Source organism: Aedes albopictus, chromosome 2 (assembly GCF_035046485.1).
Source record: "Aedes albopictus strain Foshan chromosome 2, AalbF5, whole genome shotgun sequence".
Taxonomy (NCBI): domain Eukaryota; kingdom Metazoa; phylum Arthropoda; class Insecta; order Diptera; family Culicidae; genus Aedes; species Aedes albopictus.
Genome location: NC_085137.1, coordinates 297,690,282 through 297,713,995, shown reverse-complemented (window position 1 = coordinate 297,713,995; position 23,714 = coordinate 297,690,282). Strand labels below are relative to the sequence as shown.

The 23,714-nt window shown below is 39.6% G+C and overlaps 1 protein-coding gene across 1 annotated transcript; it reads left to right on the top strand.

The window, feature by feature from the left end:
- The first annotated feature begins 8,578 nt into the window (after positions 1 to 8,578).
- Positions 8,579 to 9,818, top strand: LOC115269754 (bifunctional endo-1,4-beta-xylanase XylA). Its single transcript, XM_029878568.2, has 3 exons — positions 8,579 to 8,685; positions 9,280 to 9,330; positions 9,415 to 9,818. The coding sequence occupies exons 1-3, from the start codon at positions 8,674 to 8,676 to the stop codon at positions 9,703 to 9,705; spliced, it is 354 nt and encodes a 117-aa protein (XP_029734428.2). The 5' UTR covers positions 8,579 to 8,673; the 3' UTR covers positions 9,706 to 9,818.
- The last annotated feature ends 13,896 nt before the right edge of the window (positions 9,819 to 23,714 follow it).

Here is a 23,714-nt window from a genome sequence, read left to right as displayed (position 1 = left end):
GCAGCACAAGCCCTTCAAAGTTTTTATGGGAATTACTATGAGAAAACGATGTTGTTCATTCATTCCACCGTAGCATTTCCCCAAGTGCCCTAGCGAATTAGTCGACCCTTGGTAATCCTACTCTATCAGCTACAACTTTGCCGAAGACCGCATTCAAATCGGACGCCTCATTAATTAGTTATTGATTTGTATCCAACTGGGCAAACTTTAACAGTGATGCTCCTGCTGGGAAGCAGGCAACATTGCCGCACATGGCACCAAAGATAGCACACTGAAATCATGGCTACTATGTTTCACTGCAAAATGCAGTGATGCCCACCGAATAGTTTAACCATCAAAGTTGTAAGCTGATTGTAGCTGATAAAGTAGCCTAGGATTACCAAGGGTCGACTAACCCACTAGGGCACTTGGGGGAATGCTACGATGGAATGAATGAAAAACATCGTTTTACCATAGTAATTCCCATACAAACTTTGAAGGGTTTGTGCAGTCTTAATTTTCAACCAAATGAGCTCAAATTTTGGGAGAAGGCATATAATCTGGTTAGGAATCGAATACGCGGTGTGGAGCAAAAACGATCTTTTGAACCACGCTAATAAGTAGTGTGTTGTGACAAAAGCTCGCTGTTTTCCCTAGTATGTACAGTTTTTATTTAGATATTTTTCTTATTTGGAGCACATTCATACAGTCAAAAAACGATGTTCGAAAAGTCAATGTGCTTAACCCTCAAATGAAAGATGTGCATATTTGAAGCATTTTTGTAGAACATTTCGATTTTCTAAAAAAAAATCATTTAGAGGTTCCGCTAGGGCGATTTTTAAAAAATAACCCATTTTCATGAAAAGTCTCAAAAAAGTCATTCTTTCAACTTCTGTTTTTTTTCAATATTTTTGTATTTTTCTATGGAACTCTAGGCATTCTTGAAGGGGATATGTTTTTGGAATTTTGTATTTATATTGACGGCAGAACCGTTTTTATGTTGATAAAAAGACATTTTTTTGAGAATTTTTCATCTAAATTTGAGAAAAAAAATACATGCACGATTTTTTATCGTCATTTTTGAAAGTTTTATCTGATAGTACTATTTGTATGCGTCATTTTTCTAAAAATATATTTAAAATATCTTGTCTAGAAGCTGAGATATTAGGATTTTAGTAAATGGACAATATTTCAAATTTTTGCACTTTGTATACGTGGAATATTGTAAGGTTTTTGTAACACTTCAATATTCGTATATAAAAAGAAGTTAAAAAAAAACAGTTTTTCTTGTTGGATAGTCAAGCTAGTTTTAACATGGATCTTTTATTCTGGGCTGGTTGGCAGTAGATTCATGAAGAGCTTTTATCTAAATAACTACAAATATGACGGGTAGCAGCATTTTGTACATTATACATATATGTACATTATACATATTTTTTTCTTATTTCTTAATTTTATAATGTATTTCATCATTGAAAAATATATTTCAAAAAAATTAAATTGAGTAGTGTTTTGTTTTTTTTTGGTGTTCCTATTTCTAATGGTACGAAAATATATGTTCAAATTTTGCCTGGACATGGTAAAGTCAATCATTTCGCAATGTTTTTTATAGGCGATTTATAGGCCCAAATTTGGCGTAGTTTGTTCGGTGGTGGTTACTTGCGAAAATATTTCGACTTCTTAATTGCCGAGTAGGTATATCAAAATTTAGATTTGAAAAGATTTCAGGCGAGTCTATACGATGCGAAACGATATCGTTTACGAATGAAATCATTGCGATTTCACGCCGCTCGTGCAGAGTTTGTATGTCAATAAGCATGCAGCGTGCTTTGTAAGACGGAAGTGGAAATGATGTCCAGCCTAATTTACGAAGAGCAAAGAGTAGACATTGTTTTTGCACTGATTCTAATCTTTGTTCGTGCGTGGTTTAGCACCGCTTAAATGTTAACGGATTGAGCTGAAAATTTGACCAGAGCCTCGTGGCGTCATATAGAATGAAATAAGAAGGGGCCCATCGAACTTTTTGACATGTGGTATTTTGAGCCACGCTAATGTCCAATCAGCTGTGCATCAAATATTCACAAATTTCCACTGTAAGTTGTTGTGTATCAGTGGACAAAATTTGGAAAAGATCGGGCTATTCTGCACGAAATTATATGTATTTTAGAAAAAAGTAGGATTATCCGATAGCCAACTATTGGATTTCTCATTAATGTTTAGACTACTGTGATAATTTGAGAATTCACTGAATCGTCATTTCTCAGTGACATTTCACACTAATCAAACATAATTTGTTTAGACGTTGTGCATCCGATGCCCCTGTCATGAACTCAACCGAACTTGTTTATGCCAGCCGCTGCGAAGTCGTGTGCGAAATTCGACTGTGATGATAATGAATTTCGGCCGAGTCTAAATGGATGCAAATGTCGCAATATGCATCCCATTAATTTTTCAATGAATTGCCGCCTATGTTGTTACTTTCTTTCAAAACATATTTGTATTCAAGACAATCATAGGGAATTTGAATGAACTATAATTAGCATCTTGAATTTTGAAACGATGTTGAAATTAAAGAAAAATTGGTGTTTTATTGGAAAAAGTTATGCCAAAAGTTTTTCAAAGCTCATTATATAATAATAATAATCTATCTATATATATATATAAATGCAGTGGCATACTTGGGACCGCGCATAACTTGCGAACTGATGGCCCGATTTGGGTTATCTAAGTTTTGTTCTGTTAGTTTTCACCCAAGGAAGGTTTATGAGGCAAAAAAACATGGGAAAATTGAAAATTTTGGCAAATCGGGTTTGGCTAGGTACTTGAAACGTCAAAAAACGCAGTAGGCAAGACAAAGTTTGCCGGGGACAGCTAGTAATATATATATATATATATATATATATATATATATATATATATATATATATATATATATATATATATATATATATATATATATATATATATATATATATATATATATATATATATATATATATATATATATATATATATATATATATATATATAAATGCAGTGGCATACGTGGGACCGCGCATAACTTGCGAACGGAAGGTCCGATTTTGGTCGTCTTAGTTTTGTTCTGTTAGTTTTCACCCAAGAAAGGTTTATGAGGCATAAAACATGGAAAAAATGATAGTTTTTGAAAATCGATCTTCCATACCGGGGACCGGGGATTTGGTCTTGGCTAGGAACTTAAAACGTCAAAAAACGCAGTAGGCAAGACAAAGTTTGCCGGGACTGCTAGTTAGTTATAAATGTTTAAAATTTCATTGCATTCGGTTCATTGAATCCGGAGCTCAAAGTTGGCTATCGAATAATTATACCTTTTTTAGAATCTTTTTAACTTCGCGCAGAATAGTTCGATCTTTTTTCAAATTTTGTCCACTGATACACAACTAAATGATCAACTTACAGTGAAAATTTGAAAATTTTGCCTGTCCCGATCATTTTGTCTATCCCCTGTAGGATGTATGCAAAATTTAAGCTAAATCCATCAATAATCAAATAAGTTGCAAGCATTAAAAATTCCAGGGTTCTTTATAAAACTAAATACCAATACTGTAGCATACTATAAGACAATAAGTACCAATACTGTAGCATACTATATCGTACATGATTTCGACAAATATATGCGATTTTAGATGGTTCTGTGCTATTTTTGGTATTATGAGCAGTGTAATATTGTAATATAGATAGACAGTCTTAAAAAAGGGACCATCAATTCTTTATATAGGTGAAAAGGTCATTTATAATGTATAACGATTCAAATATTCGATTGTGTATGTTACGTGATACATTTTAAATGAATGGAACAACCTTTTGAAATTCATGAACTATAGGAACAATGCATACAGAGCAAATGTTCTGATACGTTACATATATATTTTTGGTTTATTGGATGTTTTTTCGCATCCTGACAAGCAATACAGGGTTTGTATGAAAAACAATTTCAACCAAATGAAGGGGAAAATATTGCTTTATAATAGTTCGAAAGACATCAAACAGATTTGAACCATATTTTGAATTCAAAAAAATCCATGTTTAAAAGTGTCCAAAGTAGCCCCACATTTCAAAAGTAGCCCCACACGACGGAAGTGATAGTTTTGCCTGTTCCGATCATTTTGTCTATCTCCTGTAGCTAAATTACACAGCGTAACAAAAATTAACTTTTGGTCTGTCTCAAGAGCAAACTTATGTATCTCTGACAGATTTTGGGCCGCTAGATCCGAATCCGGGCTCAGATTTGCTCCAACACGGCACAATTTTGAGCTATACCTCAATTTATAGGGCAAAATATGCGATTTTGGGCTTTTTGACTGCAAGTTATTAAGCATGGAAATATTTTTTTTAAGCAATCAAGAGGTTAGTTGGTCAATTAACATCTAAATTAACGACTCATGCAAAATATTTCGTTTTACCAAATCGAATTTGATAGTTTTAAGCGATTTATGTTCGGTACGATATTTCCCATACAAGCCACCCTCCAAAAGTTGCATGCAAGTTTTCATACTAACATAAAATGCTTAAATCTATAAAATTTGATTAGGTGAAACGAAGTATTTTGCATGAGTCGTTAATTTAGATGTTAATTGACCAATTAACCCTTTGACTGCTTAAAAAAAAATATTTTCATGCTTAATAACTTGCAGTCAAAAAAGCCCAAAATTGCATATTTTGCCCTATAAATTGAGGTATAGCTCAAAATTGTGACGTGTTGGAGCAAATCTAAGCCCGGATTCGGATTCAGCGGCCCAAAATCCTTCGGAGACACATAAGTTTACTCTTGAGACAAAAAAATGTTGCGCTGTGTTATTGATAGCATGATTCTGAACTGAGACAGTAGTAAGTGAATATAACTCTTTGCAAGTGAATGATCGCATCCCTGGTCATAACACATGAATTTATTTGCATGAGTTCGGCTGTCAATTTTTCGCGTTCAAATATCGGCTTACCGTTCCGCTCGCATCCGCGTTCCGTGAAAAGTGTTATCGTGCAAAAATTCATCCATTTGTATGTGCGAAAATCTTCGTGGCAGAACAAGATAAGTACACAGTTCGAAAAAAAAACCTGTAAAATGTAACAGAAGGACCCAGAACTAAAAATTACCTGAATTTTCAATTTTCATTGAGCACAAGCAATTTAATGGGCGAAATGTAGAATTTCTGTTGGTGCCAGATTGGAAATAAAAAAGTAAAGTTGAAAACAAATATACAAACTCAAAATAGCATCTTTGACTGTCGCATCAAATCTTTAGTCGCATCAAAAGTCAATTTGAAATGTTCCAGAATCATGCTATTTATGATCATGTGTATAGACTACCCACTAAGCCGAAGAATCATGACGTCTACAAAAGCTAAGCAAAGTGACTTTTTCATTCAATTTGAATGCTCTAAAGTGCTAAAATTGAAACGAAATGTTACAGTTGTTTGTCGCATAGCTTTTCCAATCTTCAGTCATGCGTGTTTGTTTGAGTTTTTGGTTTGGTCCTGAAGCAATTCTCGGAGGGTTGTCACTCTGCAGCAGGCGAATTCGCTTGTATATTTTTATGAACTGAAGTTTACCCAGTAGTCCATGGCTGTATATCTCACGCTTCGTATCATACCGGCGTTTATACAATGGCCGATTTCTCTTCGTCGATTTTCTCTTCGGATTATTCCGGGAAAAATTTTCAATGTTTGGATGACTTCTTGGTGCATTTCGATAAAGAGCGACTAGGGCTAGCATCTACAACGACAAAAACAACTGAAAGCTATTTGCCGGCCAAGTTATTAACTAAAGAGAAAATCGATGAAGTGAAATCGATCATTGTAGATACGCCCGTATGATACTAAACGCGAGATATATAAAAAATAATAAAAACAAATACATAAAATAAACGGAATTTTTAAAGTGATGGAGACGCATGGTCATTCCATACAAATATGAGCACAAAACTTGAATTTTTCAAAAAAAAAAAAAATCCTGCTCAAAAACAACTTGAAGAACATTTTTAATTATTTGATATAGGGTATTTGTTCCCTTCTTAAGCATGTGGCTCTCATTTTCATCCTACGAAAAACAAAGGATGGAAGCGCTGTTTGTTTTGTTTCTTATTTTTTATTTTTTGTTAGAAGTGAGCACCCATGAAAACAAAAAGAACGGAATCAATCGGTGCCGTAATCGCTTGTTTTCGAATTGGATGAATATGGGAGCGTGTGATTAATGATGTGTGCCATCATTAATCTCACGCTCCCATATTCATCCTATTCACCCTATGTTGTGAAAATAGTTAAACTTTCGTTAAAAAATATAAAAAAGTAGTCCAACCTGACTCGATTATCCGGAGTCGGGTTCTGAACCTTCCCAAACATATCTTGTAAACCGAATGCTGCACAAAGCTGAACTTTTGACTGGTTACTAATCGAAGTTGGCTTGAAGAAATGTCAAAATTCCAGCTTCATACAACATTCCGTTTCCCAGATACATGATTTAAAGCTTCAGAACCTGTCTTCGGATAACCGAGTCCGACCTGTATAGTGGTTGTTGTCCGACAATGTGACAACTATGAAAAAAATGATATTTTGACATTTTTTGCACATTAAAGTTAGCTAATTTTGTTCCACGATTAAGAAATGATCTAGTAATATTAATCTTTTCATTTTTAAAATATTTTTTTTCCTTAGAAACTGTAGCCACTATATGATGGATCTTTTTTTGCGCCGGTCACTGTAGTTGATGACAGCCAAGCAGTGAATGAACACCTGGTTGAACTTAAGGCCTTACACCGGGAGTGGTCGTGCCGTGGACTGAGTAAACGCACCATAATGTACGCTTGTGATATAGGGTAACGGTCGAATTTTGGACCCCTAGAGGACATTAGTTTGAATTTAAGCTGAAGTCAAACAGATTCAGAGGGTGTTACATAAAACGATGATGTTGGTATGACGGTAAAAGCCTCCACTGTCCGTCAAAAATACCCACAAGGTCATTTCTGGCTGACAATTTGATGAAAATAACTGATTTTTGAAGCAACAGTTTTCACTATTTTGGACACCCCAACTTATTTTGGACCCTCTTAAGTATATATTTTGGACACCCGGTGTTTAAACCCATTTGAAACTATTTTCGAAGAATCTGCCACTTGGATATGCTGGATCACATCCTAATTACTTGATTGACAAAGGATAATTAGACGAACTATGCGAATTTAATGCGCTAGAATGATAAAAGTTTTTGTTTACATTTGCAAATTTTCCCAGCACCACTTTTTCTTTTCGTAAACATGCCGCGACACTCACACGGATGACGAGATTAACAAAAAATAATTTCAAGACAAATAATGATATTTCCAGTGAGGAAATGATTGCTGCTCATGCTGAACAATCTTATTTAGCGAATGATTCTAAAAATTTTCGTCATTTCTTCATAAAAGCTGTGAAAATTATGATAATACGACCCAGGGGGTCCAAAATATATGGGGGTCCAAATTATATTGGTTACCCTATGTAAATCGTGAGCGTGGTGTCGCTGAAGGTGGTCGAAGGCGCGACTGCTCGGGGGTTAAACAAGCTGAAAACAATAACAGGACGAGATACTTATCGGACTCCTTCGATTGAGGCTGACAATAATCTAGAGGAAGACGTCTTAAGACGGGTACATTACATAATCGTGGGCTAGGATAGGATACGACAACTAGTCAGCCCAAAAGAGACCAATTTGGGGACCAATAATCTTAGCAACGCGAAAAAACAAGACAGCAAGCTGTGAAATTAGACAGAGAAGTTGCAGGTGTCACATCCTATCCTAGATCGTGGGTAGCGGCAGAGACAGGCGCAGCGGTTGTAGTGCCGAGGTAATAATAATCAATGGGGTTGCTTTTTAAATTTCTGAAGAGTATGTGTATCTTGAAACACTTGGAACATAAAGCAAACTAAACGATAATTTGCAATAAGTAATGCAATATTGCATCACCAAAATTTGTTTCAAATTTGATACTAGGCTCTGTTCGGGATATTTATATGAACTTCTCATGCGAGGGATCAATCCTATGTTTCCAGGTATTGTGCACGCTGATCCTACCGGAAAATGTGCTACTTGCGTTATATAAATGCTGAATGACTAATTGCCATCTAGTAGAAGTAGTAGAAGAGATGCTGTGAGTATTATGCGTTTCAGGTGCATTAGAACGATAAATTAAATATTATCGATAATTGCGTCACATTATTGACACGAATGGCCACCTATATATGTGTACCAGCCAAACGCCATTAGTAACTTCACCACATTCATTGGATACTAGCACATTTGACAAATTGTCATTTGAATCTGAACAATAAATTATAAAGATGCCACCCCATTGAATGTTTAATCAACACCTTTTGCCCTAATCCGTTGGATGCGCATTCCCGTTCTAATCGATGTCCTCGAAAGCTAGTGTTTGCTAAAATATCACAGCCATCTTCATTTAATAGGAAAAGACATCAAATCTAATAGGCGTTTGCTGCTGGCTGAGGCTTATTGCATGGGTGCACACAAATCTGCTTCCGAGAGTGTGAGGGCGGGCAATGTAACTAAAATCGCTATATAAAGCCTATCATTTTGTTCAAATTTTATCCAGTGTCCAAGTGCAAACTCAACGGCAAACAACAGTGTCACCAAAAGGATTCAATCCAATCAACAATCTTCATCGAAATGTTCAAGCTGGTAATGTGATAAAGGATAAAAAATGAGGCATAATAAGTGTTGGGAATGTTGGGAATTGGGAATAAGTGAATTAAAAAAAGGCATGTAACTAAGTGAAAATGTCCCAGGCTCACAGTGATAAAATACGTGGGTTCGACTAGCCATCTCTATTTCTTGTCTAGTTGAAAATTTCGTTCGGATAGGAAATTTTTGGGCTTTTTGGACATAAGGCTGGTCACTAGTTTAACTTATTTCAAGAAAAAAAAATCTTTCTAAAAAAAATAATAAAAATAAAAACTTCATTTTTTATGAAACTGATATGAACCCTGACTAATTTTCAAACTTGGCTAACTTGGGCCTTAATGTGCACAATTTATGGCAGCGAAGGGGCAAAGTAAAAGCATCTTGATCGTAAAAGGTGAAAAGAGTGGTCGGTGGTAGTGCTTGTTTCCATATATCAAAGTGCGAAATTCTTATCATTCTTTGAGTTGTATTTTGCTTCTAGGGAATTTCTACGAGAGAATTAAGCGTAGAACTGTGTCACCTATATGTACATACATATAAAAACCCTTGAGATAGTAGACGATGTAAACTAATTTCATTAAGTATTTCCAGGTACTCATTTCTGCTCTGATTGTGGCTGCTTGCTGCATGCCCGCAGACAAGGTACTAATTACAGATGCAAATAAATAGATCTACACGGTAGGTGTCAACTTTAAGCTACCATTAATATCACTCATCCCACATCAGGACAAACCCAACTACATGGAACCATCGGAAAGCTCGTGGAACTCTGCTGCCTGGAATAACCCGGCCAACCCAAACACTGCATGGGGTGGCAACAGCTGGAACCGCTGGAACAACCCCAGTAGTGCCGATCCCCGCTGGAACCGATGGGGAGCTGAGCCATGGAACCGCCAATGGGGAGGAGCTAACCCTGCCGGAGCCGGATGGAACCAGTGGAACCGAGCTGGAGCTGCATGGCCAGCTGCTGGAGCCCCAGCTGGTGCTGCTGCCGGTCGTGGCTGGAACACGTGGTAACGTGTGAATAAGTGAGAGCTGCGTAAGGATGCCAAAATGACAAAAAAGCTATGATATTTTTTTTCTCTGTATAAGCTTATAACAGGTTATCGAATAAAAATTTTTAAAAACTAGGTCTTAACTGTCTTTTTTATAAATTTAACGAAAATATGGCCGATGAAGGTTCCATGGTGCTAGCCTTTTCTTGTTCTTGACATAACGTTCGAATTTGTACAAGTTCTGCTTCTCCCCAGGCTTCGATGTGCACTTTTGCAATTACTAAATGAGAGCTGCTATGCAGAGCTGCCTCATTACAGGGTTGAATATGAAAAAAAAAGAATTGGCACCCTCTCGTTTATTTTTAAACCGCAAGGCATTGGAACAAGTTTGTTAACTCGGAATATTAGCTGTACACAGGGACAAATATTTGTCCAAAAAGAAACCAATGCTCAAACATCTGGTTTGACTCGATCGAATTTTCATTAGTGTCAAACTGATGTTGTTTCTTGAATGCTTTCCTTGTCAAATATTTGACCCTGTGTACTACTGGCCATAGTAAATTTTTGAAACTATTTTTCAAGCTTATAGCCCTTGTAAACTACTTTGAGTTAGTTAACCCGTTAACGCCCAAGGTGTCTCACAATTTAAATCTTCAAATAAATTTGTTATCAAAGGTGAAGTTCTAATAAAATAAGCATGATTTGACGAAAAAAATGGAAGTCTATGGTGTAGTTCAAAAAAAAATCTTCATTGTAGGTCCTCAATATCTGATATTTTTTTCGAGTTTTATTTCAGCACAACTTCTATGCTCTCGTAATATTCTGATCCGTATAGATGAAATACAGCTCTAAACAAGTGAGAGAGTGTCATTTCATGTAATTTCGACTACAGTGTTCAACATTTCTAACAACATATTTAGAAAATCAAATAAAAAGAGCTCACTATGTGTGGCATAACCAAACGTTAAAATACTGTAGAAGTTGGATTTTACACGGATAATGATTTCTAATAAAGTAATTGAGTTTTTCCTTCAGCACCCCATAAACTCTCTTTACCTACTCACCATACGTAAACTTTTCAGAAGTTTTGCATAAGGTACACCGGAGCAAGTTGAAACACGAAGTTTTGACTCAGATTTCAATACTTTATCCTTCGTTAAAAGTTTGCTTGAATCAAAAACTATGCGTTATGGAGATCAAACTGTTTTTCATCATCAGAAAACGTCATGTTCACCCGCTGTTTCATCTTGCCCCACCTGTTTCAACTTGCCCCGGTGTACCTTATTTTAAAAAGAAAAACCGTTCCTCTTAATTTATATCCTTTGTAAGATACGTATTTCGACCTCAACTATAAGGTCGTCTGCGGTGTCTCGTACTCAGTCTTCCCAAAAGAACACCGAACTGGCTGAGTACTGCTGTATTTAAACTTCGATTGTACTCCGACTTGGTGTTTAAACCGCAACACACAAATCTGTACCCAAACGTGTTCTTATGTTAGGAGTACGTTTCAAACACAAGTACGAACATATGTACAGTACACGTGTACCGCGCGAAATGAAGTGGGAAGCGATCGTGCAAAAAAAGAACTCTCTCGAACAGGAACAACGATTGACGGTTCGGCACCACTCGTTTACCAATCGGAAAGCCGCTACGGGTTTCATTCTCTGGTTTCGCTACGTTAGATTTTCGTTTTGTACTTCTGTACGTACAGAAGTTTTGTACTTGAGTAGCGTAATCCGGGGTCAAATTGATCACTTTAAAACAACTTTTGCGGATAACATGAGTGACAATTCAAATATTGCCAAAAGAATTTCTGTAAAATCAGTACCCAGTGGATCTCTATGAAACCATGTGACAGAATTTTGTTCAACAAGTTTAAACTGCTAGTTAAATTAATTCAAAAATCAAAAAAATGAGGATTCCACTTTGGGGCGAAATTGATCAGTATACAATTAAGCATCGGTTAAAAAGATAAACATCCTTATTCTCTTAATTTTGCTCTTCTAAGCCCGAATAACGCATCAAAACTCTTACAACTAGTGAATTTGACACTTAAAATGCAAAATTAAATTTTGAAATTTCCCCCTTAACGCCTAAAGGTAGGCAATTTCCTTTGAAATAAGTGTTTTTTGTTACAATAAATTACTTTTTTGTCAAAAAAAAAGAACTTTTTCGACTTATTCAAATTCAGAATAGCTTCATGACTTTCCAACCAAGGCTCCACAAAAATGTTATAACAAAAAATGTACGGGAAGCCCTAGTAGCAATCGATTGTTTAGAAGCAATAATTTCAGCTCAGTGAGAAATACATTGCAAATTCCTAAAACAATAAGGCAAAACTAACTTTTTTCTAAACAAATAAAAGTCTAAACTCATCTCTGGACATCTATGAACTAGATGAGGTAAGAAGTTTGAGATCATTGCGACGCTTAGAAGTTCCTGGTATGCATTTACAATGTAGTAACCAGATGATCAATTTCACCCCGCTGATCAATTTGACCCATGTTTACGGTACCCTTTGGTACGGAGTACGCTAGCAAACACGGGTACCCCGATGTTTGGCGTTTGATGTTCAACACAAGTGCGAGAAAACGGGCGCTGTGTCATAACGTCCGAGGCCAGACGGTCCGAAGGACTTTGTGACGCACTTAAATGCGTCATATGATCCAAATTCACAGGTGTGTCAATAAACCCGGCGATGGGATGCGACACAATGTCCAAATGCATATGTATGTCATAAAATCCGGGATATTATGGCTGAAATAATCACAGACGAAATCTCGGGAGGAATTGCTGTATAAATCCCGAGCGAGGAACCCGGCTCGTAGAAAGAATTCCATTCCATATGCAGTATATATACTAAAATGAATCTGTGAAGTAATTCCAGAAGAAATCCGTGAATGAATGCTGGTTAAAATTTCTTAAATTTCTAAAGCAAACCTGGCGGAAATCCCTGAAGTTATTTCTGAAGGAATCCCGTAAAGAATACCTGATGAAATCCTTAGAGAAATGCGGAAATGTGACTGGAATGCCAGCCAGAAGCTGAACAGGCATTCCTGCAAGAACCATAGAAGATGCCTCTATGATCTAGGATTGCCTGAAAACAATCTCGGAAGAAACATATATTTTTTCAATTTTTTTTTTCGGGAGGAATCCTTTAAGGAATAACAGCAGGAATCTTTGAAGGAATTCCAGCACAAATCCCTGAAGGAATGCAGAAAAGAATAACTAAAAGAATCCTTTCAGGATTTTCCAAAGCAACCCCGAATCACTAGGCCATTTGATTTTGCTGGCGTAAACGGGAATGCGAACGATTTACGTTCGAAAGTGGATTCGATCGAAAACAAGAATGAGGGTGAATATGTGAAGGAATCCCGGGGATAAACCTGGGAAGATTATCGAAAGGAATGCCTGAAGAAATCCTGGAAAGAATTCCTGAAGGTATCTCGAAAAAAAAAACCTCAGCTCATCTAATCTCGTCTTAATTCTTAACCCTACTCTCTAGCTTCTACTTTAATGTCTAATTTGCCCTCTATTCCAACTCTCTATCCAACGATCTATCATAACCTTCAACCCTACCATCTGCCCAACCCTCTAAACTATCCTCTACCATAACCACTGCCCTATCGTTTACCGTATCCTCTAGTCTATATTGTGCTTATTCGTACCGTCTACCCTACTCTCTATTCTAACATTTTTCCAACCCTCAAGCCTACTCTCTATTCTACCCTCTTCCCTGCCGTCTACCCTTAAATTTCTACTCCACTCCCTCTACTCTATCTTCCACCCAAACCCTCTACCCGACCGTCTGCTCCACCGTTTATCCTACCCACTACCCTACCATTTACCATGACCCTCTACCCTTTTTCTCATAAATCCCGATCGGTAGATATCCATATTGCATGGTATTATAGCGTTAAATATCGATTTTTGACTTCTACGCATCAAGCCCGATCGATAGATACCCATATTGCATGGCATTACAGATCAAACTACCATTCCATGGCCGCCATCTTGGATATGGTCCGCCATCTTGTATTTCAAAATGACGTCGGATATTCATTTTTGAGTTCTGCTTGTGAAGTCCGATCGATAGATACCCATATTGAATAGTATTCGAAGCAGCATTGCCGTTAAAAAGTATATATTCTGGAGTTTTGACCGCCATCTTGGAACCTAAGCCGCCATCTTGAATTTCAATACTTCTGCTACCACCTCCACATCCTAAGGAATGTGTATACCAAATTTGATTGAAGTTTCTTGATGCATTTCAGAGTTCTGCCTCTGTTCCGGCCTACATATATACATACGTTCATACATAATAAACATACAAACAGACAAACATACAAATATATAAACATTCAAGCATATATACATACACTCATACATACATCGACTATTGTATGTATTGATTAACAACTCTGCCGAAGAAATGAACTGTAAATTATTAACCATTGTCAAGATTCCAGGGATTTTTTTTGCATTGGAAATGAAGCTCACAGTTCGTGACAATCGAGTCGTATTTTCTCGTATGTTATTCGCAATGGGGATTTCTACGGGTGGCTTATTGGGCCTACGCCAACACTCCTGTCTCGCCGGAGGGCCATCGTGCCAGTTCTGTTTAACGTCCCAACCAACACTAGGACGACCACGCTGATGGGGCTACCACCTTGGATCTAGCTGGGCGTGGTGCAGCGTTTCTTAATCAGCCGCTGGATGCCAGAACAGACGCTGTTTGAGCCGCACCTCCTTGGTGAACAAACGCTCGAATCGTACCTCCTCAATCTAGCTGAAGTCAGAAGGACAACAGTGCCCAGGCTGCACTACCAGCTAAGCACACAACTCTTAGCTGGCGGTCTTTGTCATCGTTTGACCCGTGGAAGCATGAGGTAGGAACTTGTGAGGAACAGAGCTAGGGTAATTGTTCCCATCGTTGCGGTAGTACCTATTGTTGCGGTAATGGCAATTGAGCACTTTTTCGACTGAAATGTTACCAAAAGGTATTTTTAATAGATGTATGGTGCTTAAATTATGAGATTGCACCATTTGTTTGCTTAAGATTTGCCCAAAAACCTATTTTAAAAAAAATATTTTTATAAATGTGTTTGCTGCTGTGTTCCTATTGTTGCGGTAGTGTTCCTAATGTTGCGGTATCCCATATGATTTCAATGGGATACCGCAACAATAGGAACAAAATACCGCAACATTAGGAACACAATGATCTTTCAGATAAAAACGAATAAAATGCTCATAACAACATCAAAGTGGCAATATTTCGTTATTTTCCCGTAGATTAAGGATGGATTTTATTATTTTCAATTCAATCCATGTAAAAAGTTTGCTTGGGGCGATACAATTGTGGTTTAAACATGAACCCAGCGCTTAACTCCTCTGTTGAAAACAGGACAGGAACACCGCTCTTCCAGCAGGGTCAAGAAAACACAGTTTATTTAACCACATGCTACAAAGCTAAAATACTTTATTAAACATATAAACTAGAACATACATTTAAAGGGACACTTACATCTTCGGTGATTTACATTGGGGAAATATCGATTTCGATGCGTGTAGTCTGTCCACTGTTTCCACTATTTCTGACGTGATTGATAGCAATGAGCAGAAAAATCACACAAAGAGAAAGCAAATAAAATAGACAGATGTGCAGGGGTTCGCATGATGTATTCTCACGTTACACTCCCCCCCGTAACACTTTGTGCCAAATCATCAACAAAGTTTTACCCCTTCTCGTCGTTTAGAATCGATGAGCTATGTGAGAATACGTGGTCAATAGCAGCAAAGAAACAAATAAATTCTTCACCATGGTGTTTTCCACAGAAACTTTTGGGACATGCATCTTCACTAGTTGCAAACAATCTTACGGCACGAGTTGGTTGGCATGTAAACGGTGTGCTGCATTAGTATCGCGTCGTCCAGTTTCTGCGGAGCGCATTATTGTGATGAATCTATTATTGCTGCTTTGAAGCTCGAGCCATTCTCCGCTCAGTTAAATTAATGATCGAGGTTCTCGCCTGCAGGTGGTATCGTAGCATGGCTATTGTTCCGCTCGCAATGGAATACAACTAATAACCCGGAATGGTGCACTTGATTGAAAACGTATGGGACATGCAATAGCGATAGCCCACAGAAGATCCTACGGTGCAGATGTGTTTGCTTGTATATCGATCTTCTGCAGCTACCTTCGCGTCGTCCTGCTTCCAGTGATAGCACCCGGCCGATGTCTGTGGTTGCATTGATCCACAGCTTCGCGAAAGCCATACTCCACCTATCCCTGACTTCCTGGTTGGGGTTATCTCCGGCGTGATGATAGTGAACCTCGAAGATCTTTGTAGTGTTGAAAACAGGACAGGAACACCGCTCTTCCAGCAGGGTCAAGAAAACACAGTTTATTTAACCACATGCTACAAAGCTAAAATACTTTATTAAACATATAAACTAGAACATACATTTAAAGGGACACTTACATCTTCGGTGATTTACATTGGGGAAATATCGATTTCGATGCGTGTAGTCTGTCCACTGTTTCCACTATTTCTGACGTGATTGATAGCAATGAGCAGAAAAATCACACAAAGAGAAAGCAAATAAAATAGACAGATGTGCAGGGGTTCGCATGATGTATTCTCACGTTACACTCCTCCATGATCGGATCAATTACCCTATGTTGGACGCTCTCTTTATCGACTCACCGTTTTGCAGCCCATCAATCAATCAACAAAGCCGCTGGAGCAGATCAACTACCAAGCGAGCTTCTAAAATACGGTGGTGAAGCACTGATGAGAGCACTACACTGGGTCATTACAAAGATTTGGGAGGAGGAAGTATTACCGGAGAAATGGATGGAAGGTATCGTGTGCCCCATCTACAAAAAGGGCGACAAGTTGGATTGCGTGAACGGTTTTTCTCGTCGCGTTTCTTTCGCGTTCGCCATTTTTTTTTTGTGATTCTGCCGACGGTTTGACCGGTGCTACGCCATCCGGATAGCTTTCGCGTGTGAAAGAGTGCTTGTTCTGTGAGAATTTCAATAGTGGATTTATTGATTTCGGAAAGAATCATCATTTCCAAATGACTCGTGCGATAGTGGGATCTTTGAAGATTGTGCGTGTTTGAATGCCGCTGCTAAATTAGTTCGGGTTCGGAAACGGTGCTGAAATTCGTTTCTAGAGTGTGGGAATGTGCCGTCTATTTCGCGTTTTCACGTAGAACGGTCAATGGCGGTGGCTATTAAACTACCACCATGACATCAGTGGTTCGCGAGGGATTAGAGAATCGTCCCGTGTGGCTCAACATTTATAACTTCGTGGGGGCTAAAGTGACGTGTGTTCAAATGATGACTGACAACAAGCGCAACGGTGGCGAGACGAAGAGGAAGCCTGACTGCACAATGAAGACGTTGCCTTGGTGATGGCAGCGCTACCTTGGATTGGATGGATTGCGGTAAGAATGTTCCGATTACTTTTACTATAACAAAATGAACTAAATACGCGCCAGTTTCAAAGATTCTCTTTGAATCAGGAAGTGTGTTTGCATTATCATTATCCAAATGATAACGGTAATGTACATATGCGGGGCTTATTGTAAGTGAAAGTGACTTCTGAATGGACGTGTCTCTCCAGCCATTCTGAAATGGGTTTCTGAATCTGCAAAAGAGCTATCACCTTCTAACTCCCGGACTAAAGCTTTTTGCAAAAGCATCAAAATGATATTGCAGAAAACTTTCTTCCATAATACCACTGCCGGACAGTGGGGGTTAGTTGGATCACACACACACACACACACACACACACACACACACACACACACACACACACACACACACACACACACACACACACACACACACACACACACACACACACACACACACACACACACACACACACACACACACACACACACACACACACACACACACACACACACACACACACACACACACACACACACACACACGCACACACACACACACACACACACACACACACACAAGTTGGATTGCGAGAACTACCGCGCGATCACACTACTGAGCGCTGCCTACAAGATACTGTCTCAAATTTTATGCCGCCGACTATCACCGATTGCAAGAGAGTTCGTGGGGCAATATCAGGCTGGATTTATGGGTGAACGCGCTACAACGGACCAGATGTTCGCCATCCACCAGGTGTTGCAGAAATGCCGCGAATACATCGTGCCCACACATCACTTGTTCATGGATTTCAAATCGGCGTATGATACAATCGATCGAGAACAGCTATGGCAGATTATACACGAAAACGGATTCCCGGATAAACTGATACGATTGATCAAGGCGACGATGGGTCGAGTGTCATGGACACTCTTGAGTCCCTTCGAATCTCGAAGAGGGTTACGGCAAGGTGATGGTCTTTCGTGCTTGCTGTTCAACATTGCGTTAGAGGGTGTAATATGGAGAGCGGGGATAAACACGAGTGGGACGATTTTCACGAAGTTCGTTCAGCTGCTTGGTTTCGTCGATGATATTGATATTATTGCTCGTAAATTTGAGACGATGGCGGAAACGTACATCCGACTAAAGAATGAAGCCAGGCGAATCGGATTAGTCATTAAAGTGTCGAAGACAAAGTACATGATGGCAAAGGGCTCCAGGGAGGAATCACCGCGCCCGCAACCCCGAATTTATATCGACGGTGATGAAATCGAGGCGGTTGAAGAATTCGTGTACTTGGGCTCACTGGTGACCGCCGACAACGACACCAGCAGAGAAATTCAGAGGCGCATTGTGGCAGGAAATCGTGCTTACTTTGGACTCCGCAGTACTTTACGATCGAATAAAGTTCGCCGTAACACGAAGTTGACTATCTACAAAACGCTGATTAGACCGGTCGTACTCTATGGGCACGAAACATGGACCCGTGCAGAGGACCTACGCGCCCTTGGAGTTTTCGAACGGAAGGTGTTGCGTACCATCTACGGCGGAGTGTTGATGGAAGACGGGACTTGGAGAAGGCGAATGAACCACGAGCTGCATCAGCTGCTAAGAGAACCAACCATCGTCCATATCGCGAAAATCGGGAGGCTACGGTGGGCGGGTCACGTTATCAGGATGTCGGATAGCAACCCGACTAAAATGGTTCTCGATAGTCATCCGACCGGTACAAGAAGACGTGGAGCGCAGCGAGCTAGGTGGGTCGACCAAGTGGAGGACGATCTGCGGACTCTACGCAGAGTGCGGAACTGGAGACAAACAGCCATGGACCGAGTGGAATGGAGGAGGCTACTATGTACAGCAGAGGCCACCCCGGCCTTAGCCTGATCGGTAAGGTAAGTAAGTAAGTTCGTGACAATATGCATTCTTTGCAGCATCGTTTACGCCACCTAGTGAACCAGTCACAACCTATATTGTCCACTATGAGCAAGGTATGGGTGTGGTGCACATCTTCTCTGAAGAAAGTATTCTAAAATTTTGCACAATTCTGGAGATATTCACATCAAAAGGACTGCCCTATTTATAGGACGCTGGGCGTTCGGGGCATCTGTCCTATGAATAGGACGCTGGGCGGATATGGGTTAAACCAAATTGCGGCTTTCTGAAGCAGCGGGACTTTTGCACGATTTTTTCACCCACATGGAAATAATTTACTACGGTAAGGCTCAGGTATACGAAAGCCACGAGTATTAGCTTTTAGTAACATGGTAAAAAGTTTACATTTGCACCAAAATTTCATTGAAAAATTCAATTATTTGTCAATCATTATTTTAATCTTAATGTGAACCAATTTTAATCTAGATTTGAACTAGTGGCGGCAGCAGCTCGAGCAATTCTCACATTACAAAATCACATCCAGCTTTTTACGCTGTTGAGAGGGGTGATTCATTTTTGACAAATCTTGCCGACAGCCCTTGCAGCATCACAGTTGCCGAAAATTTCAGTTCATTGCTTCATATTTGTCAAAAATTTGCACCGGATGTTACTAGTAATCCTACATTATAGAGATCTGCGGAGGCGGCCATTGTGAGCCAATCGTGCAGAGAGAACTGTCAAAGTGTGAGCCAAATGAACATGCTTATCGTTCGTAGGAAGGCGTCGTTTGAACGGTATTGCAATCGGAACTAAATAAATTTAAATTATTTATTTTTAATATCGAGATATTGGTGGCATATGTATGTTTAGTAAAAAGATAAAAATTTATTAATTCTGCTTTCAAAAGCTCATGCTTATGACGACACTTTTGTTGCTGAACTTGTCGAAAAAACTTCCATTGCTGCTTCTTGATTCACTTCTGCCGATACGATTAGCGTAACACTTTTGCAATGAATTTCAGATTTCTTCGATTGCTCCGCTATTTCAACAAAATTTTGAAAAAAAAAATCTTCCATAATTAGAAAATGTAAACAAAACAACTTGAACCACAACGAAGTCACGCACAAAGTTTGAACATCTAGCTTTGTAGCAAGTGTTGGCAGCTGTCGTAAACAAAACAAACAGCGTTGCCGAATCGACGTATGTAACTTCCGCTCATCTCTATGTAGAGGATTTCTAGATGTTACCATTGTTACCAGCACAACAAACACAATACAGCGATCATATAAAATGGTTGCAGGATTGGAGAAACTGCCTGAAGATTCCCGGAAGATTTGTTGGGAAAATTCCCAGTGGGGATCTCGTAGAGTAGACCCCGGAAAAAATGCAAGAGGTTTTAACTGCTCTTCATGCTAAATTATTGCAGAGACGTTAAATTATTGCAGGATTTCTTGTTTGATGAGAAGTGGGAAACATTGTCAGAGGGTTCTCGGAAAGACCTACTTCAGAATTCCCCAAGAGAAACTGCTGGAAGTTTCTAAGAAGGAAATGATGAATGCAGTGAAAATTTTAGATTCCTTCAGGAGTTCGCTCCTGAGAGTTCAGGAGATTCCACCAGTAATTTCCTCCGGAGACTCCTTCATAAATTGCCACCGGGGACTCCTCCACCGAGGATTGCTCTGGGAATTTCCTTCGAGGATTGCTCCAGGAAGTCCAATCGAGGAATTCCCCAAGAATTCCCACTGATTATTGCACCAGGTAGACTAACCGGGGATTGCTACAGAAAACTCCACCGGAATCCCACGATGGGACTTCCTTGTGCAATCAGCGGTGGGCATTCTTGAAGTAATCCTATACGGACACCAACACAATCCACAACCCGGTGAAGAGGAGCTTCACATGGAAACTGAAGGGAAATCCAGGTTATGTAAGAACCTGGTTAAACGGGAAGCGAGGGTGTTCCAGATTCGCAAAGTGATCCCGGCGGACATATCGTACGAAAACCCCGAGGAAGAAGTGAAGGTGCTCCGAGTCCGCATAGTGCAGCTCCGGCTGATTAAGCCACTCCACGAGGGCCAAGGTTGGGCCACGAGTAGGACATAGTTAGGGCTGTAGAGACGATAGACAGTCATCTCGTAATAAAAACCGTCAATCGCAATCCATTGTTTTCCCTCCTCTTGCGAAGCCTCAACGGGAAGAATAAACGCGGAGTGGGCTGGAGCTGGTAGTCCTAGGGAATGCGCGGACGTAACAAAGGATAGTTACATTTCCTCGGTGTCTACAGTTAAAGGTGGCGGGCAGCGATCACAAGTCTAAAAAGAAATAATTTTTAGTTACCAATGTTATTACTGGCGAAACAAGCTCATGGTGAAAATTTTTGACATTTCGGGAGCAGTCTGCAGGCCAACATTGGAAACTCGCCCCCGTTTACTAGTTCAATATCAAGATTACAAATGGTTCAATTCGAGATAACATTCTCGAAGTACGAGTTACGTAAATCACGGAAATTAGATAATTTTATGACAATGCTGAATATTACTCGGTTTCACTTATTGCGCGTGATACAATGCGTGAGCTGTTCGAGTGCACCGAAAATGTGCATTCTTTGGGGTAAAAAATGGTGAAATTACAGTGATTTTTCCTTTGCTTATGTCAATGAAGAAAATGCTTCCTTCACTGGTTTTAAAGTCAATGCTGTCAGATTCTATTACAGAAAGTCGTTTGTCACCTTTTCTGGGACAATATCCTTATAAAGTATGTCATTTTAATGAATTTCGACTAGTTCAAAATTAGATTTCTTAGGTACCCCACTGCAAAAAATGTTCTAGGTACCTAGAAAATAACGACATTTCGCATCTGGAAGAATGTACGGGCTCATTTTGTGAATGTGTAACTGTTACACATTTTTTGCATGGTCTGGAAATTATGCACTTATGAATAGCTCTTACACATTTTAGTGCTGAGGTTTCAGCGTGTATATGTAATTATTAGATGGCAGTAAAACAACCGAACTCTTCTTGAGTAAAACGACTTAAATATAACAATTATTACTTATTCATACTACAAGGCTGCTGTGATTGATTTGAGGTTCGAGTAGGTGAGAAAATCTAACGAATAACACATTCAGTTGTTAACAATTGAATTATTGAGGACCAAAGACTAATATTGGTTTGCTTGAGATAAAAGGTAAAACATCAGAAATAATACCAAAATCTGATATGGTTAACTACTCAATAATAGCTCGTTAAGATATTACAAGATCAAAACAATAGCAAACAAAACTTTTCGACCTTTTTCCTAAAAAAAATGCAAACATCCAGAATTGAACCTACGACTTTAAGATTCACAGGCGGCGATGCTTACCACTCAACTGCGGCTCACTGTTGTGAATGTCATGGCAACAAGAGCATGAGGTTCTTCGTTTCCACAGCTCAGAAAGGGACACATGGCATTTCACTAACATTGAGCCATCTCTGTGGGTGTATGTGTTCCATTACGTTGTGAAGAATTAGCTTTAGTTAAAAATCACAAATAAAAAAAATGTTCCATTACGTGCAGAAGAACTAAACTTGTTACTTTCAGTCCTAGGCACCCACGGTGGTGCAAAGGGCCGAATTGAAAGATTTCCATCCTGGGCGATTGCCAGCCATCGCCTTGACCTGTGGCCAGGCCAAATTTCTGTCGACTTGCTTGATTTCGTTATTGAGGCTGCGCCGCCATGACCCTCTGGGTCTGCCTCTGCTGCGATGTCCTGCTGGGTTCCAGTCTAACGCTTGTTTGCAGATTTCGTTTTCGCCCCTGCGTAGAGTGTGGCCGACCCACCTCCACTTTCGCTCCCGAACTTCTGCCGCTATCGGCTTTTGATGACATCGACGATAGAGCTCCACGTTGGAGATCCAATTGTGAGGCCACCATGCACGAAATATATACCGCAGGCATCTATTGATGAAGAACTGCAGCCGTTGAGTGTTCTCCACTGATACACACCAGGTTTCACTGGCGTATAGCAGCACAGATTTCACGATCGAGTTGAAAATTCGGATTTTGGTGCGTCGACTAATCTGGTTGCTTTTCCATACATTTCTTAAACTCGCAAAAGCAGCCCTCGCCTTCTTGATCCGTGCACCTATGTCGATCTTGGTGCCGCCAAGCTATCAACATTCTCCACTGATTGCCCAGCTACCGTAAAGCTGGAAGGGTTGACCGTGTTTACATCCAACGATTTGGTCTTGTTGACGTTGATGGTAAGACCTGCCGCTGAGGAGCGATTGGCAAGATCATCGAGCTTGCTCTGCATATCAGAGCGCCGTTGAGCTAGGAGAGCGACGTCATCAGCCAGTTCGAAGTCATTTAGGTGCTCCATAATAATGGGTTGCCACAGCAATCCACGATTTGGTTCACGATCAATCGCACCTACCAGGATCTCGTCGATTACGATGAGGAACTTGATTCATTGATTTGCTCCAGAATGATACGGAGCGTGACAATATGGTCCACACAGGATCGCTCGGCACGGAATCCTGCTTGCTGCCGTCGGAGAGTTGCGTCAATCTTCTCCTGTATCCGGTTAAGGATCACTTTGCAAAGGACTTTGAGAACGATACACATGATGCCCCGCCAATTATCGCATACAGTCAGGTCCATTCAGGTTACCCTTTTGGGTACCTTTACTAATACGCCTTGCATCCAGTCGGCTGGAAATGTCGCAGTTTTCCTTATGTTGCAGAATAATT